Source organism: Sander lucioperca, chromosome 15 (genome assembly GCF_008315115.2).
Source record: "Sander lucioperca isolate FBNREF2018 chromosome 15, SLUC_FBN_1.2, whole genome shotgun sequence".
NCBI classification, from domain to species: Eukaryota; Metazoa; Chordata; class Actinopteri; order Perciformes; family Percidae; genus Sander; species Sander lucioperca.
The window spans coordinates 14,675,615-14,693,139 of record NC_050187.1 but is presented as its reverse complement, the minus strand read 5'-3'; the positions used below and the strand labels follow the sequence as shown (position 1 = coordinate 14,693,139).

At 39.6% G+C, this 17,525-nt stretch overlaps 2 protein-coding genes across 4 annotated transcripts; one reads left to right on the top strand and one right to left on the bottom strand.

Moving 5' to 3' along the window:
* Positions 1-691: 691 nt before the first annotated feature.
* memo1 (mediator of cell motility 1) lies at positions 692-8,466 on the bottom strand. The gene is made up of 9 exons (XM_031301672.2): positions 8,005-8,466; positions 6,541-6,622; positions 6,386-6,454; positions 6,099-6,211; positions 5,444-5,555; positions 4,478-4,620; positions 4,239-4,315; positions 3,756-3,860; positions 692-3,036 (listed from the first exon to the last, which is right to left on the bottom strand). Exons 1-9 carry the CDS (start codon positions 8,063-8,065, stop codon positions 2,905-2,907), a joined length of 894 nt encoding a protein of 297 aa, XP_031157532.1. The 5' UTR covers positions 8,066-8,466; the 3' UTR covers positions 692-2,904.
* Positions 8,467-11,379: 2,913 nt separating this feature from the next.
* LOC116051303 (spastin-like) lies at positions 11,380-15,799 on the top strand. 3 transcript variants are annotated; one of them, XM_031301618.2, is made up of 16 exons: positions 11,380-11,736; positions 11,826-11,909; positions 11,990-12,076; positions 12,170-12,333; positions 12,437-12,570; positions 12,682-12,775; positions 12,870-12,944; positions 13,078-13,149; positions 13,252-13,327; positions 13,439-13,530; positions 13,640-13,719; positions 13,811-13,853; positions 13,980-14,059; positions 14,148-14,218; positions 14,321-14,361; positions 15,021-15,799. In XM_031301618.2, the coding sequence occupies exons 1-16, from the start codon at positions 11,634-11,636 to the stop codon at positions 15,144-15,146; spliced, it is 1,422 nt and encodes a 473-aa protein (XP_031157478.1). In that variant the 5' UTR covers positions 11,380-11,633; the 3' UTR covers positions 15,147-15,799. The 3 variants fall into 3 exon arrangements, 2 of the variants coding, with proteins under 2 accessions (XP_031157478.1, XP_031157485.1); XM_031301625.2 differs by having other exon boundaries at positions 11,381-11,736; positions 11,993-12,076; XR_004105323.2 differs by lacking the exon at positions 15,021-15,799 and having other exon boundaries at positions 13,980-14,063.
* Positions 15,800-17,525: the final 1,726 nt, after the last annotated feature.

Below are 17,525 nucleotides of genomic sequence, written 5' to 3'. Positions count from 1 at the left end.
GGAAATAAAAGGTCAAATTTACAAAATAACATCATCAAAGTGTTGTGCAAGTACACAAGTACACTCAGTTGCCAGTTTATTAGGTACACCTAGATAAAGCTATTGCAGTGTAATACAACAGTCCTACAGTAAATCCTACAGTACCTTCATGAAAGTTATAATGTTCAGATTTGGTTGAAACTGTTGACGTAGCTGTTGAATTGTATTGTGTTATACTAACAGGGGTTTCTATTATTTTGTCCAACTTATTTATATCAATGAGGGTAGGCTATATAACAGAAACACATCTCTGTATAATACAATGCAAAACATATACTACTAGTATCTGGACATTTTTTGTTTCTAATATGGAAGTAATTTTACTATATTCATCCAACCACCTGGCTCCCTCTGCTGGAGACATTTCTTAATGTCTCCACTGTAAATTGACAAACATAGTAGAGATAAATAAACACTATATGCAGCACTGCAAACGTGTTACCATACATGTATGACAACCATACAAGGTTGAAAATCACAGTTTACAACCATACATAATCTGCTGCAGTGCTAATAATCAGAGGCTACTAATTCATTGCCACTTTGGAGGAATAAACATCTTCATTAAAGCCAGTGATTAAAAATGAAATGCATATATCAGGTCAGTAGTTGTGATTGCAAATACTTGAAGAACAAGACACCAGAGCAGACATGCTTTTCAGTACATTTTACTTGTTTTGTAACATGAATCCGAGGCCTTATCTGAAGAGCCTTTTGGGATGCTTTGTCAGTGGAACCTGAGATAAAAAAAACTCCATTTAGGGAGTAGTTAAGTAGTATATTTTAGGTTTGTGACGTGTAAGTTCCCATTTTCTAAGCAAGACAAAAATAATAATACAAAAAACATTTCTGAAAGACAAAGATCCATAAAATGAACAGTGCTGAGGTTCAGCCGTTTGTCTCTCTACAGGAATGAGGTGGAAAAAAAGAGAACACCACTCCCTGCTGGATAAAGGAGATAACAGTTGGTGCCATTTTAGACCAACAGATGAGGGGGGGGGGGGGGGACAGGTCACACACTCCTGGAGTGCCGGGTGAGCTGGATACATTGTTGGGCACTCGCCCAGGAGGAGGGTGCATGTGGAAAAACAAAATCTGAAAGTACACATTCTAAAATAAGACTAAAAGTGAGAATACACTTTATATGTATATGTGTAACAGTGATAAAAGGCACAATAGCACAGTGTGTCATGCTTTACTAGTTTCCCTTAAAATTAGTGTCAGAGTTTAAGTGAGTCTGAGGATTCATCTCTTAGTCTGTGCCCACTTGGTCCAACCAGACATTGTAGCTTAATGCTAAGTGCGACGCCTCTTATGGTACCGAGAGGGACGGACCAATGTTAAGAGGACTGCATCAGTAAAAGTCAGTCAGTGATATTCAAATACCAAAACGACAGGACAGCAGACATTGTGTGCTGCCTATATCTTACGGTCATTAAAAGACTATACTGCCATTATGAATCATCAGCTTTTTGTTTGTTAATCTGTTAAAAAGTATTGCAGGCAGCAGGACTACATAGCATATTACTTTGAAAAGGAAAGAAACCTTTTCTTTTGTTGATAATTGTGATCCTCGTGCTTGACATTTCATAAAGTAAATATTCATGTTTGTTTGTTTTTTCAAAAATACAGCAGGGAGCAACTGTCACTTTTCTGGGTATATTCTTAAACCTTCTAGCAGAGCATTAACACTTTGTGCTGATCTTAAAACTTGGGCCATCTATGACTTGCTTTAGCTAACCTTGTCTAATTGATACTCCTACTGCCTCGAGAGCCATTTGGAAGTGAATTCTCATACACCCAAAAGCAACAACACTGGAAAGAAAACCTTTAAGTAAGGATGACTTCTATCTTCCCAATAACTTTTGGCATTCTTAAATAAAAACATATTAACACAAAGATTTGTAAATTAATACCTAGTGAACAGATTCAATAACAGTTCCAACAATTTAAGCAGATCATCTAGGCCTTTACCACTTTATTCAGGCCAAAACAAACGCGTTGCTGCTGTTACAGAACTGAATGTAACAAAATCATTTTTCTACTAGTCGCTCCAATCTATTGATAATTCAATAACCACAGAGATTGAAGGAGGCAGTGTAAACAACGTCTAGAGGTGTCAGTGTTGGGAGTAATTTACACAATATCCAGCTTTGATTACAATTCTGAAGCACAACTGGAGTCTGGCCCTCACAAAACATCTGTAATGCTAAAGGCATAGAATTGGAATCTGGAAGCAGTGTTGCACACACTAATTTATTGGGCAAACCACGTTGATGGCTTTCAAACTTGACCGACGACATTGCTTTTGTTCAAATCTACACACTACTTGAGTAAATACTATCACATCTAATAAAACTACTAAAAAAGGGAGAAATAAAAGGAATAAAATAAGAATAACTGCTAATAAACAGGGTAATAATGTTTTTGGTTTTGTACAGTAGGGGGTTAGTGAACTTTGTTGGGTGCAGCCCTTTGTTAGCAACTACAACAAATGTTGAGAAATGGTAGTAATTACCTATGAAACTGTTCCCCCCCCCCCCTTCTGACACTTACTCCAAGCCAAAATAATACGCTCTCTTCCTATCTCCTCCAACCATTTGCTCCTACATGATCTCAAAACTGCACTTCAAGCTAAAATATTTGAACCAAAACTGAGACGCACTTCAAACTGAGAGGAGGGTGGAGAAAGGCGGAGGAGAGCAGAGGGAGAGACAGAGAAATTAGACTGTATTGGCTTTGAGTGTCTAGGTCCTTTCTGCAAATAGTGGGCATAACTGGGGACGGGGCGAGAGGGAGGGTGTCTGGGTCAGGTTATGGCGATAGATAGTAAGGGCGGGGCAGTGGCGCTGGCGAAAGTTGACCTCAATGAGCGATGAGAGCCCCTGCAGCGTAACTCACGGAGCTATCCTGCCAGTTCCTGCACTCACTTGATTGGGCGTAGTTCAGGAAACTGAAGTTCATTTCTAAACCAGACTTCCTCAGCTCAGCCACAGCCTGCAAAACAGTAACAAGCACAGAGGCATAAGAGATGGATAAAACAGTGCGTTTGTCTGCTTTAACGTATGCTGCAATTGTTAGCATGTATGGATAACTAGCTTACTACCTAGAGTAGTAACCAAGCATCACTTCCAAGGCCAAGAAGGATGTTATTAACTAATTACATTAGTTTGAAAGCTATACAGATAATGTTAACCTTAAATAATAGTCTGTTGTTTTGTTGTTTTTTTAATCATACTTGAAATACTGGGACCAACACTTCTCTAACATACCTCTACACTGCGATACAAGAACAATCCTGTTTCTTTACTTTCATGTAGCCTGTATGGATCATCAGCTGGTGAGGATGCTAACTTTTTGCTTGGTGCATGCAGCTTTAGCCTTTTAGCATGATTTGCCTGAAGCCATCGAGTGCATATTTAGGTAAGGATCCCCTATAGAGTTGTAATTTCTGCCAGCAAACAGTTGTAGGCTAGAAATGAGCAGCTCCTTTTGTTGACTTCTTTCTGACATCAAGGGCCCGCTGTTTCAAAAAGTAAAGATTCTTGGGCAGTACGTTATCATTATGAACTGCATGTGCGAGAATGGAAAGCTTGACACAGCGGTGTACTAACAGTAACTAAGGTAGGCGGGGCTTAGCAAAGAGTCAGTTGAACACCTATCAACATGTCTACATAGCGATACACTTGGTGATGCTCTTCTTCTGTGGTACTTACATTTAGAAGCACTCCAATCGGGTGACGCCCACAGATGGTGTTGCGGTACTTCTTCAAGTAGTTGGTGAAAGACATGGGATCCAGCTGTTCTATAATGCCCATCCCCTTCACAGGCAGAGAAAAAAAGTCATGTTTCGAATTGTTATGGCATTTATTTATACTCGGTTATTTGATCTCTAGAAAGCAGTTATTTCTGTACGCTGTATTCAAAATAAAAACTATCCATATCCTTGCTGCCCTTCTGTATTCCAACTTCCTGAAACATGGTGTATTTGTAGCAGGTACATTAAAGTTAATAGTCACATTAAGAGCACATGAGGTATAGAAAATGACACTATTACGAGTCTGGCTCGTTGTGACATTAATGTCTATTTAATGTGTATTTCATTTCCATAACAGCTGTACATGTGGCTGATGATAATATCTTCACATATTTCATTTCATGAATGATCTTACATTTGAATCAAATATCTCAGTGATTACCATTTTATCAAGATGCTCGATAGACCTGTAGATCTCCCCATGAGATTCATCATAGTATGTGTAGCGGAACCGTTGACCTTAAAAAAGAGAAATACAAAGCTGGATACAGTCATGGCACAGTCATGACATTTAGCCCGAAGATGATCTACTATCCTTAGATGACAAACTATACTTTTAATGTCATGAATGCTCTCGGAGAATGAGTATCATTTCCAGTGCTTTTATTCGTCGGTACCTACCCCAGTGGCAGAAGTCGGATGAGATAATGAAAAGGTTGGAAGGGTCTGCCAGGTATTTGCTGAGCAGCTTCCCATATTCCTGTTCCTTGGACTCACTCAGGGCGCCCACAAGCACAGGAACGATGCTAAACTCGTCTTTGTGGCTGCAACATCAGATTATTGAATTAACAACTTGAGTACAATAACTGCCCCTCACTGGCAATATTCTGTCCAATGGGCATGGGTGGAAATAAAATCTGCATTAATACAGTTTTATTTTCCACAGAGCATCCATCAAAAGCTAATGGGAAACTGCCAACCCACCATGTGATAAGCTGCACCTTTGTACCCTATATGCAACACCTACGTTACTAATGTTTCTTGTCAGTCAACACCTCAGGTTTTAGTTCAACTTGAATGTTTAATATGCATTGAGCTAATGTACTCGGTTCACTTCATACATGCCTGATCTGTGCTTTTCTGAACCAACAGAATTCCTTTGACTCCTGCCAACCTAACAGAAGGCTGTATCAATTAGGTACTGTATATCCCACTTCATGTGTCCCTGTACCAATGTGATTCTAGTATATATAAAACGACAATGAAAAAAATAAACAGAGCTAAAAGAGCATGATGCCTGCCAATGGTCTCGCACAATTGCACTGATCTACAAGTGACAGTAACATGCCAAAATATGCTGCAACGTGCTAGCAAAGACAGGGAAGAAGAAGACTGCTAGCAAGTGAATATGGATTTAAAAAATGCAGGATTTAAAATACTTTTAAAAAAAGCGGTTTTGCAAATTGTTTTATGAGGAAGGAAATGCATTCAACACATTAGTTAGAGCTCAAGGAAACACTGCGTTTCGGTAGAACAAAACTCCACAGGGCACCTTTAAGAAAAAGCTTAATTCCATGGGACCGTTCCCTCTGTAAGTATATAGTGTTGACTCTTTGGTTCAATGAATGCCACTCCTATGTGCATTACCTCTCCATGGCTTTAGCAGTGTAAGGCAAGTGCATTTCAATACTGTGCTCATCTTCATCTGTCTGCAGACTCATCCGCTCAAACAACCCAGTTTTCCAGAGGTCAGCATAAACTGTAAAACAGAGGTGAGTTTCACTTTAATTTGTGCAAGTTATGATGACCATGTCTCCTGATTATGTCATTTTGGGGCTGCACACTCATTTAAATTGGGTATCGTTAAATTGTCTAGCTGAGAAAAACCTCATCACTGACAAAGCCTTTATCTTAATAGTGAGGGAACTGTCTGGTCCCTGGTGGCTGATTAAAAGGGTATCACCACCCAAGACTGCTTGAGGTCTGCATGTTGGAGCTCCAGTCAGACTATAACAGTCACTACGAGGAAAGGGTCATTTTGGGTGATTTCTTTTTTTTTTTTTTCTTGTGTTACTGAAAACAGGTGTTGTCTCATTTGGTTTTTGGCATGAAACACGCACTACATTCTACACTTAACAAACCTAAACTTCAATCCAAACTGTGGTTACATTACTACCTCACAAAACCCTTAACATACCCTTCCTAAATAATTAACCCATTAGCACATCTGAGATTGACAGACGAACACGCACACACAAAAAGTAAAAAAAATCACAATGTCATGAGTGAAAGCGGTGAATACCCTTCTGGTCGATTCTCAGGTCATAGAGAGGTGTTCTATAGATCTCTGCAGGTGACAGGGCACAGCGGGAGAGGGGCACATGGTGTGAAGGTCCCAGGATGAACACCCTACGACTGAAGGGCAACAGGATTTTTATCTCACTCGCTCTATTCACAAAAGGCACATCACCACCAGCACTATATTCTACTATCTATCTGTTCACTCTGTGGGGTGGGGGGGATTTAAGATAAGAAACAGTCTTACAAAGCATTTTCTTATAGAATACAGATAAAAACTGAATGACTTACGTAACAGTGGGATCAACCTGCTTGTAGGCATGTGCTGCACAAGCACCACAGTAGGTATACCCTGCATGCCTGCAAACAAAAACATGTCAAATTAGACTGAGACGGCATCACAGAAACCTGTTGACGTGTTCAGATTGTATTTGACGTGTGCTTACGGCGCTATGATGGCTCTAGCAGGTCTGATCGTGGACTCTGCTTTGGACAGCCAGCCTTCTAGTTGTGCGTTCAACTGGGATCCTGAAAAGGTAGGTAAACATTTTTTTCAGATCACTGAATTAAAGGGGCCGATGCCAACTCATACTGCTCTCTCTCTATATTTCATTACTAAATACTATAATGCTTCCTTACAAGACTAAAAATGACATGGCGGGCCAGGACGAAAAACATTGTCTGATCAATACAAATAGGATTTGATAGACTCAGCAAAGCTACAAGCATAGATCACTAAAATCAAGATTATATGTCAATGTAATAATCCCAGAGGGGTGAAATCCAAGTGTGGCAACAGTGGTTAATTTAATCTTGTTGCGTTATGTTATTTTGGGTAAGAAATGGAGATAAACTACAATGGTCCTTTAATAAAACAAAAGCTCAATTTTAAACTTGCTAATTGCCTATACTGGAACACACTGCCTGTATTACTGTGAAAACTGCTTGGTATTACCACCTCTGTCCCAGCTGCTAACGTGATGTCAACATCAATCAAGCATAGCTGACTAATTTATAAAATTAAATCTGCAGGAAAAACAACCAACCAGTATAACTGTTCATTCGTTTTGTAAAAATGAAAACGGGCATATTAACGGTAGTTCTGCCTTCAGTTTATGCTTATGGACATATTATTGTTTATATGCAATACACAATCGTTAGTGTACTGTATGTTCCTTCGAAAAAGGTTATTACAAACAATGCAATAAGGCACGCTTAAAATGGATACACAGGCAGGCCTTTGGGGTTTAATAACAAGAAACTAGCAGCGAGCTAGTAAGATGGGGGAAGGGGAGCAACATGAACCTTCAATGGTCTGCCCTGCCCTTCCAGTCTTTTGTTTCATGGCAGCGACTATTTCTGCACCTAACTTTAGCGAGTCAGGGCCAGAGCCCTACAAGACCATAACAATACTGGCAGCTTCAGGGAATGTCTTATTCTAGCCAGACATAAGGTGACGTTAGGCCAGGAAGTTCTGCATTATTCACCAAGTTAGCAATTGTTAAGTTGAAAGCTTTGCTTGCTTGTCAAAAATGCTGAGCAGCAGATGGTTTGTTTTGGAAGATTTCCATCGACCATCCGAGGAGGAGAAGCGCTGAATAAGCTCAAACCAACCATGCACCAAATAGGATAACAGAGATAAAGCAGTCAATGCCAGCTAATGTTAGCTAACGTCAGTCGACTTTATATCAGATGGATTAGCTTTACAAGCCTAACGTTAACAATCACCGTCTGCTGTGACAAGACATGCATTTGACAGTTTTTGATCTCAATACATTAAAGGTTATACAACATAAAAAGCCAACAAAACAAATAAAACAGATTACCGTGATTAAAAAAAAAAAAAAAAACAACAACTGCTAGCTAGCAGAGTAGCTTGCTAACTCGAACTGTGCTCTGTTGACAGTTACCCGAAGCAGAGTACCAGCTCCCGGCGTGACTTGCTTCTCTGCACACCACTCGGTTCGACATCTTGGTTCCCAAGCCGCCTATCTTGGTTTGCTTAACTCTTGTCAGGCGAAAGAAAATTACAGAAGCCAGTGACAGCTAACCAAGAGGAGAAATAATGCCAGCTAGCTAACTTGCAAAGACAAAGGGCAGTTCGACTGGAGAGACAGCTGGGCTAGCTGCTGCTAACAAGCTCAGTGTTCCGTCAGCTGGCCGTGGTTTTGTTACCGGTTAATAAGTAAGCCGGAGAGAGCAGCAAACGTCAGTCTGGTGTAATTATCATGCAAATTTAGAAAGGCACAAAATCTTTGTAATGTGCCGATATCGTACAGTCAGAAGAGCAATTACAGCAACAACCGCTGTCACAGTCGGAATCAGAGGATTACTGGTTTGTCCGTCGACTCGAGCGAGCCAGGTAAGGGGCGTCTCTGGAATTGTTATCACAGTGACGTCAGAGCAAATTGATTGGTTACTTGATCAGCCAACAGAAAGTGATTCGTGGAAAAATCCAGGAGGCATAGCCGTTACTAAAATGATTGTTTGTGCCCGGACAAGTCTCTCATCTGTTTGCTCTAAGAGAAAAGTGTTGTTTGGTATTATCTTAAAATGTTGCGAACATTATTTTGTACTAAATAACCGGACACTGCCGAAGAATTGTATTCGCATATTAAAAAAAAGATCTCACTGTTTTAAAACTGGGACAGTGGCTCCAGCTAATTTCAGGAACAACATCTGAGAAATCTGTCCAGAAGAGCGCAGTCCTAGGAACAGCTAATATACTGCAGAACTCTCAGGCTCCCATGCAGGCCTCTGGTTCCCAACCCTTTTGGTCTGAGCTACCCCCACAGCCCAGTCAGATGAACTCATGTACCCCTTTATTGATTACCAATCTATGTTCCCAAGCTATAACACTATTCATTATATAAAAATGGATAGTTGTTCATAGAACTGAACTGTCAATATTAAGGTTGGTTTGGTCAACAATCGTACCAGCCTATTCTACTCAGAGTGAAGCTGAATGTTTTAACCTACTTTTATCTAATCATTTGAATTGTTCAGTCATTACTTTGAGTTATTTATTTCTAACATTTATTTATTACAGCTTTTATTCTGAAGATCCAAACGCAACTTGTGTTTGTCACAAAAAACGAAATAAGTTTCCTTGGTTTGGGAGGTCATGTAGGAGATATGGGGCTCCAAGAGAAGTGGTGTTAACTGAAATGAGGAAAATTGGATTAACTGAAATATCAGTAGTAAAAAAAATAAATTAAAAAAAAGTGTAGGGAGAGAAAGAAAAAATGAGTAAAATGACTGTTTGACTTCTTGAGAGACCCTGGACTAAGGGTCTAATATGAAGATGGTACAGTAATGGAATAGTCCAGAAAGTGGAAACATTGCAACACTGTGGATACTCAGAAGAAGTACACCTGAGTTTAATATGACCATAGCCATAGACTATGTAAAAGACTTAGATTGTCTGTATTTACAGCAGAAGTAGTTGCTATTAGAAGTATTAGAAGTTAAACTATTAGAAGTACTAGCTTAGCTTAAATATAGAGGTTTAGATAATAACATATAGTTATATATATATATATATATATATATATATATATATATATATATATATATATATATATATAATTTCCTGTCATGAATTACTGAATTTGTTTTTGGGTAAATTTGATTTTGTATTTAAATATAAACATTATGTATATTCATGCATGTTATGGCTTTATGTATGTATATGGTTTTGGGTAAATTTGATTATATATTTAAATATAAACATTATGTATATTCATGCATGTTATGGCTTTATGTATGTATTATGTTATGTCTAAATAAATAAAAAATAAAAAATGTTTTAATTAACGTAAGAACGTAACCTGAAGTGTAGAAATTATGCAGGTGTTGTATAGAATTCATAAAGCAGGGTATGAAAAGAATTGTGGCAAAATTCATGGGATTGTGAAAGGAAGGGGAGAACTTATTATTCAGTACAAAGAATGGTAGAGAAAGAAAGATGTGATTCTAGATGTAAGAGAAGAGATGCAGTAGTTTTATCCAGATTGAGGCTTGGGCATTGTGGGCTGAGGAGTGGGCTGGCTCTCATTAGTAAACATCCTGATGGAAAGTGTGAATGTGGAGACAAGGAAACAGTGAAGCATGTATTAGTGCAGTGCAGGAAGTACTCTCGTCAGAGGAAGAAACTGTTCAGAGAACTGGGTGCAACTGGAGAAATAGTTTTTACTTTACAGACTTTATTGAATTTGGACAGTTGGAACAAATTGAAGAAACTGATGGAGTGCCTGCGACGTATTGGAGTATATACAAATATATAGATAATTACTTTTAATTAAGTTGTGAATAGCGATTAGAGAACAGCGGAGGGCAGCAATACGCCATAGATGCATCTAGTCTGCCGGAAATAAAAAGAAGAAGAAGAACCTGAAGTGTATGAAGCCTGGTATTACCGCTTATATACTGTCTATGGTGTTACCTCTTATATACTGTTACCTCTTATATACTGTCTATGGGTGTTACCTCTTATATACTGTCTATGGTGTTACCTCTTATATACTGTCTATGGTGTTACCTCTTATATACTGTCTATGGTGTTACCTCTTATATACTGTCTATGGTGTTACCTCTTATATACTGTCTATGGGTGTTACCTCTTATATACTGTCTATGGTGTTACCTCTTATATACTGTCTATGGGTGTTACCTCTTATATACTGTCTATGGTGTTACCTCTTATATACTGTCTATGGTGTTACCCCTTATATACTGTCTATGGTGTTACCTCTTATATACTGTCTATGGGTGTTACCTCTTATATACTGTCTATGGGTGTTACCTCTTATATACTGTCTATGGTGTTACCTCTTATATACTGTCTATGGTGTTACCTCTTATATACTGTCTATGGGTGTTACCTCTTATATACTGTCTATGGTGTTACCTCTTATATACTGTCTATGGGTGTTACCTCTTATATACTGTCTATGGTGTTACCTCTTATATACTGTCTATGGGTGTTACCTCTTATATACTGTCTATGGGTGTTACATCTTATATACTGTCTATGGGTGTTACCTCTTATATACTGTCTATGGTGTTACCTCTTATATACTGTCTATGGGTGTTACCTCTTATATACTGTCTATGGGTGTTACCTCTTATATACTGTCTATGGGTGTTACCTCTTATATACTGTCTATGGGTGTTACCTCTTATATACTGTCTATGGGTGTTACCTCTTATATACTGTCTATGGGTGTTACCCACTCGGTACAGTAGGTGGCGATATGCACCTTAACACGTTGGTTTGCGATCCGCCATGCATCAGAGAAGAAAAAGAAGAAGTACACACGGGAAAGCGGAAGCTAGTTGTGGAGATGTTTGTGTATTGATCTAACATGACACATATACGGCGAAAAGATTGTTTAATAAACCAAAGACTTCGGATTGACCCAGTTATAAATGCGAGTTGAAAGCTTCATTTGACCGTGTCCTCTTTTAAGTGGCTAACTCTGAGTTACAACTGAGAACAAGGAGACAGTAACGTGGGATTAAAGTCGGCCAAAAAACAATGGCAAGTAAAAGCAAAGACAGCGGTGAAGTTATTAAAAACTACCATAAACAGGCGTTCGAGTATGTATCGAAGGCGTTACGGATCGACGAAGATGATACAGGTTTGTTTCTTGTGTTTATGAGTTATTAGCTGATGTGTCGTGGCGTGAGGCAGCTTGTAATAAACACCCCCTCCTCCCTGTGATGACAGGAGAGAAAGAGGAGGCTGTGCAGTGGTACAAGAAGGGCATTTCTGTGCTTGAAAGGGGTATTGAAGTAGAGATCACGGGGCAAGGTAAATATGCAAACAAACATCCGGATGTACACAGTGTGCAGCGTTGACATGCTTTAGTCTTATACTCTGTGCTTTGTTGGCAGGAGAGCAATATGACAGAGCAAAGAGACTTCAAGATAAAATGGTCACCAATCTCACCATGGCAAAAGATCGGCTCGCTTTGTTAGGTAAGTGTCATCGGTTGTTTGCAATAACCAAAATAATATTGTTATCTGAGCTGAAGAGGGATGCTGAAGATGAATACTGTTCTTGATTCACAGAGACAGCAATGGCAAATAAAAGGAGGAGTGATCCCCAGAAGACCTCAAATCATGCTCTTACACAACCAAAGCCTGTGCCTAAAAGCCAGCCTGCAGTGCGAGGTGTGTCCACTAACATCAGGCCCTTCACTGTTAGAACCCCATCCAGACCCACTGATCAAAAGGTGATTCTTAAATTACATTTTGTTGTCCGGTTGTATGTTACTTCAAGATGTCTGATTCTGATGAACCGTGGACTGATTTGTGGATATTTTTGCTCCTGCTAAGGTGACGCCACGGGTGGCAAAAACTCAAAATGGAAAACCTGCAGCTGTGAAACAGCCCCCAAAGAGAGATATGAAAAACTTCAAGAATGTGGACAGCAAATTGGCCAACTTGATTATGAATGAAATTGTTGACAGGTATTTAGAAGCAATGCTATCATATTACAACACCTGTACATGTTGCTGTCTGGGGAATAAAAATGAAAAAAACTTTGCTGCAATTAAAGTAGCATTCTGTGTTCATTGCAGTGGAGCATCTGTATTCTTTAAAGACATTGCGGGACAGGACCTGGCCAAGCAAGCACTCCAAGAGATTGTCATCCTCCCTGCCTTAAGACCAGAGGTGATCACTTATGCACATTTTGTCTGTGCTGCTTACTATATTCCTACTTTTTCAGATTTACATGTAACATCTTTTCACCTATTTTGTCATTTAGCTCTTTACTGGCCTGAGATCTCCGGCACGTGGTTTACTTTTATTTGGCCCGCCTGGAAATGGGAAAACCATGCTGGTAAGTTAAGTGTTCTTTCCAACACAGCAGACACATTGATTTGGATCAAACTGTGCTTTTATGATTTGCATATACCTGTTGATAATCTTGCTTCAGTATTATCAATTGAGACTTCACTGCTTCCTCTTACAAGGCCAAAGCAGTTGCAGCGGAATCGAAAGCCACATTCTTCAACATCAGCGCTGCCAGTTTGACCTCTAAATATGTAAGAAAACACTTTTAGTGCTCTTTTTTTGGTCTGGAGTAGGTCTCCACACTACACTAAACTTAGTTTAGGTTTGAACCTTTCTTGTCATCACCATTGCAGGTGGGCGAGGGCGAGAAGCTTGTGCGAGCACTGTTTGCAGTTGCCAGAGAATTGCAGCCCTCTGTGATCTTTATCGGTTTGTATTACTCTTAATTATAGACTAAATGTGCCCCGAACAGTAATTTTATACCCTAAATTGCAGCTCATAAATAAACCTCTTATTTAGTTTTTTTTATTTTTCATTCAGATGAAGTTGACAGCTTGCTCTGTGAAAGAAGGGAGGGAGAACACGAGGCCTCTCGTCGATTAAAAACCGAGTTCCTCATTGAGTTTGATGGGGTAAGGGCAGCCACTGAAATTTGATCATGAACTGGCTCCAGAGTGCTTATGTCACAGTTATCTCAGAGAGCACCGGTGTTATTTTCACAACAGTGCTTCGTGGTTTCAGGTGCAGTCAGGAGGGGATGACAGGGTGCTCGTAATGGGAGCGACCAACAGGCCTCAGGAGCTCGATGAAGCAGTACTGAGGTACGTGATGCAACTCAACATGCTGCACAATTATTGTGCATTTCTTTTGTTACAAGCTCACAACAATTTTCTTCTTGTGTTAATCTTCCAGGCGTTTTGCAAAAAGGATTTATGTGGCATTGCCGGATGAGGAGGTATTTACATTGGAACCATTATAACAGTTCATTACTTTGATCAGTGTCTTTGTTAGCTGTGAAATGTGAATGGTGCCGCAATTGTTACGTTCACTGAGTTATAGGATGTAACTCTCGTCCCTTCAGACAAGAGTCACGCTGCTGAAAAACCTTTTGGGAAAGCATGGGAATCCACTGAGCAAAAATGAGCTTTCCCTTCTCGCAAAGTGAGTTTCACATTTACATGCCATACTGCTTTTTCTGCGATTATTTCTGCGTGTATATTCATTAATTCCTGGATATGTAACTTGATAGAAAGAGTGAAGGATATTCAGGAAGTGATCTCACATCATTAGCCAAAGATGCTGCGCTTGGGCCGATCAGAGGTAAGACGTCTTCCTCACATTAGCGTATGGTTCGTGTATATTTCAGCCTCCATGACCAGCTAACTCTGCTTCTTTTTGTTGTGAAAATCCTCTCTTGCACAGAGTTGGGACCAGATCAAGTCCGAAGTATGGCTGCTAGTGAGGTAATGTTAAAGTATCACGATACTACCTACTTGAAGTAGGTACTGGCATTACAACTGGAGTTGGTCCCTGGGCGCCGGACTATGGCTGCCCATTGCTCTTCGTTAGTTAGGATGGGTTAAATGCTGAGGATACATTTCTCATATGTGTGTTAATATGTAATTGGCAAATAAAGGATATATATTATATATATATTCTTAAAAGTGCTCTAAGCGATGTTGGGTGACGGCACTTCTTGTTGACGTTCGAAGTATTTTCAAACAAAACGGAGGCTAGCTCACCCCTCCCTCCTCCTCATCCCGTCCCCTCTCCCTCCCTTCCGTACTTCCGCGCACTAACCCCTCAACCCCCACCCCGAAATCCTTCTTGTCAGTTATTGGCTGGAACGCTGGAACACTGCTTGTTATGTTTGGTGGTGCAGGTTGGCCAGTTTGTTTTTGTTGGCGTTTGTGGAGCCTGGGCTGTCTACAGAGACCGTGTTTTTTTACAGTGTGTTCAGGGGACAGGCAGCTCGCGGATAGTGAGGTGATGTTTGCTGTATGTGACAAAAAAAATGTTGTAGCCTAAAAAACGCGTGACATCGCTTAGAGCACCTTTAAGTATCATTATGTAACAGTATTTATTTATCTTTATAGTAATGCTCTTTTGTCTGTATTCACAGGTGCGTAACATCAAGATGAAAGACTTTGAGGATTCCCTGATGCGCATTAAGCCCAGTGTTAGCCCAGCAACTCTTCATATGTATACCAAATGGAACAAAGATTTTGGGGACACAACAGCTATTTGAATTTTGAACTTTTCACTTGTTAAAAAAACAAAAACAAAAAAACAGTTAATTCCTCTGTTTTAATCTACTGGTACAAGACGTCATTAACATAAATTAACTTAAAAGCCTGGAACAAACTCTTTGTAGGGTGGTAAAGCTATAATGTAAATATTATGAAATTAGGAAACATTTCCTGTTATATGGAAAAGCTTTGCTAGTAAGGGTTTCTTTACTGTGTTTTTACACTCCTAAAACACTGTCTTGCTATTTGAAATTTCATTATTTATTCTTAAGAATGTCCTGCAAAATTACAATTGATCTTTCTCTTGCCTCAAGAGGGCAGCAACTTTCTGTAAATCCTGACAACCTCACTGATGTCGATCATTTTACACATCCATTATTTTCCTGATGCATTGACATGTTGATAGTATTGATCACCAAATGCTCTCGATACTTGTACATATGCAAGAGTGATCATAATTGAGAGAATATCTGCCAAATTGGGTGCATGGCTAACCCTTATAGTTTGTAGATACAAAAACTTTTATTGTAGTTGAAAGTAGGAGACCTTATGAATTGTTGTGATGGCCAAGAAGAGTTATGATTTAATTGAGCAGAACTGTAATGGCGTCCTACTTTCTTCATGCATCAATAAATACATTCATTGAAGTTTCTCCAGCTTTATTTTTTACTTTTCTTTTAAATGTAACTGCTGTATCATACACAGATGAGTGCCCAAAAAGCAAACACGTCACTTCCTTTTAAATAAAAGAACATAACATGTTTTCAACACATCCTCTCATCTGTAGGTAGATGGTGCTGCTGTTCTGTTTTTACCTGTTGCACAACTCCTTGTGGCTCAAACTGCATCCAGAATCAGCCAACATGTTTGCCTGCAACCACAGATGTGTGGAATGCAGTAAATTGCTATTAATGAAAATAAAGCCCATGTTCTGCTGTGTTGACTGTCAGGTTGAGTGATAGATTGGATTGAGTTTGCTGTTTTGGGTATGTTGGATAGTTACACTTGTAGGAGCTTCAGCCTGTTCATGTACCTGCAGGAAAGTGCTTCAGAGAAAAGGTCACGGTGTTTATAAGTGAAGTTACATTGTGCAGCTCTGAGGTGAACAATACCCCATAACAAGCCACCACCTAATAACAAGGCTGCAGACTCGGTTGGATGAAACACTAGCTGTCGGGGAATGGAAATGGCTTAGTAAATGCCTGTGGTCAAACATAGAGCTTTATTTCAGTGCACACCAAACTCTTCCAATGGAAAAGCTTAACTTCAATCCCACTTCTCTCCCAAAGGCCCTTCCTATGGTCAGCTGGTGGTGTTGCCTGTGGTTTATGTGGCCCCCGGCAGCTGCATCATCTGTTCCTGCAGATGTTTACAGACTCTGCAAATGCAAATATTTTCTGTAATTAATAAAGGTTGTCCTCTGAGTTTTATTTCCACACCGCTTGACGTTACCATGAGAAGAAATTAAAAAATCATGCAAACCACTAGCCCCCAGAGCTGCAACCACACCTAGTACGACTCTGTTTTCCTCAGGGGAGAGTTGTTAGATGGAGTGGGTTTTTTAACCTGTCATGACTAAAGAACTTCTTTCATGATGCCAGGCGGGAATGGAGAGTGTTAGGGATTAGGGTTTAGTCATCACCTTCTCGTTTACCCTTCCCTGAGAGCATCCTGCACAGTAAACAAATGGTCTTTATGATGGACTAGTTGCAAGACCATTTAGTCCTGTTATTTTCACACCTTTCCATTTACATGTCGGAATATAAAATAGATGCCTGCAGGTGGTAAAGTGAGCTAATCACCTAATTTTAACATTCTTACAAGTAAGTACTTCTAAAATAACCTGTAATTACAGTAGAGAGCAATTATCATATGTACATGATGGGTTTTAAATGTTCAAGCTGACAGGACAGAGCATTATTGAGGTGGTTTAAACCTGGGAGATGATTGACAGCTTCCCTTTTTTTGTTGCGTGTCAGAGGCCTGTGCCTCCACAGTGGCTCATTGATGCTTCGACCACTACACCCACTCAAGGGAAAACAGAATAGGTGATCATTTGATACCTCCAGTGAAATAGCCCACCCTGTAGAGAGTAGAATAATAGTCAACACAGTGAGGACCTCTGACTGACTGAGCAAACAGTGTGAGTGTTTCTTCAAGTGGCCCATTATGAAAACAATATGTGGATGGGAGGGTTTTGTTATAGTTAAGGTATGTGTCTCACTTCAAGGCTGCTGAGATTATTTTTTGGAGGCATTAACTATAAACCTGACATAAATTGTAATTTTTTTCTGCCTTAGAGTAGTACATTAGATGCTAAAGGACTGACTGTATGCAGCACTCGGAAAGTGGCTGTGAGCTATTTTAAAGAAAAGCCT

What these genes read in the sequence shown, in the direction of transcription:
- memo1 (XM_031301672.2), bottom strand. Translation starts at nt 8,065, where the DNA reads ATGTCGAACCGAGTGGTGTGCAGAGAAGCAAGTCACGCCGGGAGCTGG. An exon ending in TCGAGCATCTTGATAAAATG is followed by an intron (nt 3,861 to 4,238) that starts GTAATCACTGAG and finishes CTGCCTGTGAAG; the next exon opens with GGGATGGGCATTATAGAACA. An exon ending in CGATTGGAGTGCTTCTAAAT is followed by an intron (nt 3,037 to 3,755) that starts GTAAGTACCACA and finishes ACTGTTTTGCAG; the next exon opens with GCTGTGGCTGAGCTGAGGAA.
- LOC116051303 (XM_031301618.2), top strand. Translation starts at nt 11,634, where the DNA reads ATGGCAAGTAAAAGCAAAGACAGCGGTGAAGTTATTAAAAACTACCAT. An exon ending in AGATCGGCTCGCTTTGTTAG is followed by an intron (nt 12,077 to 12,169) that starts GTAAGTGTCATC and finishes CTTGATTCACAG; the next exon opens with AGACAGCAATGGCAAATAAA. An exon ending in GAGCTTTCCCTTCTCGCAAA is followed by an intron (nt 14,060 to 14,147) that starts GTGAGTTTCACA and finishes GTAACTTGATAG; the next exon opens with AAAGAGTGAAGGATATTCAG.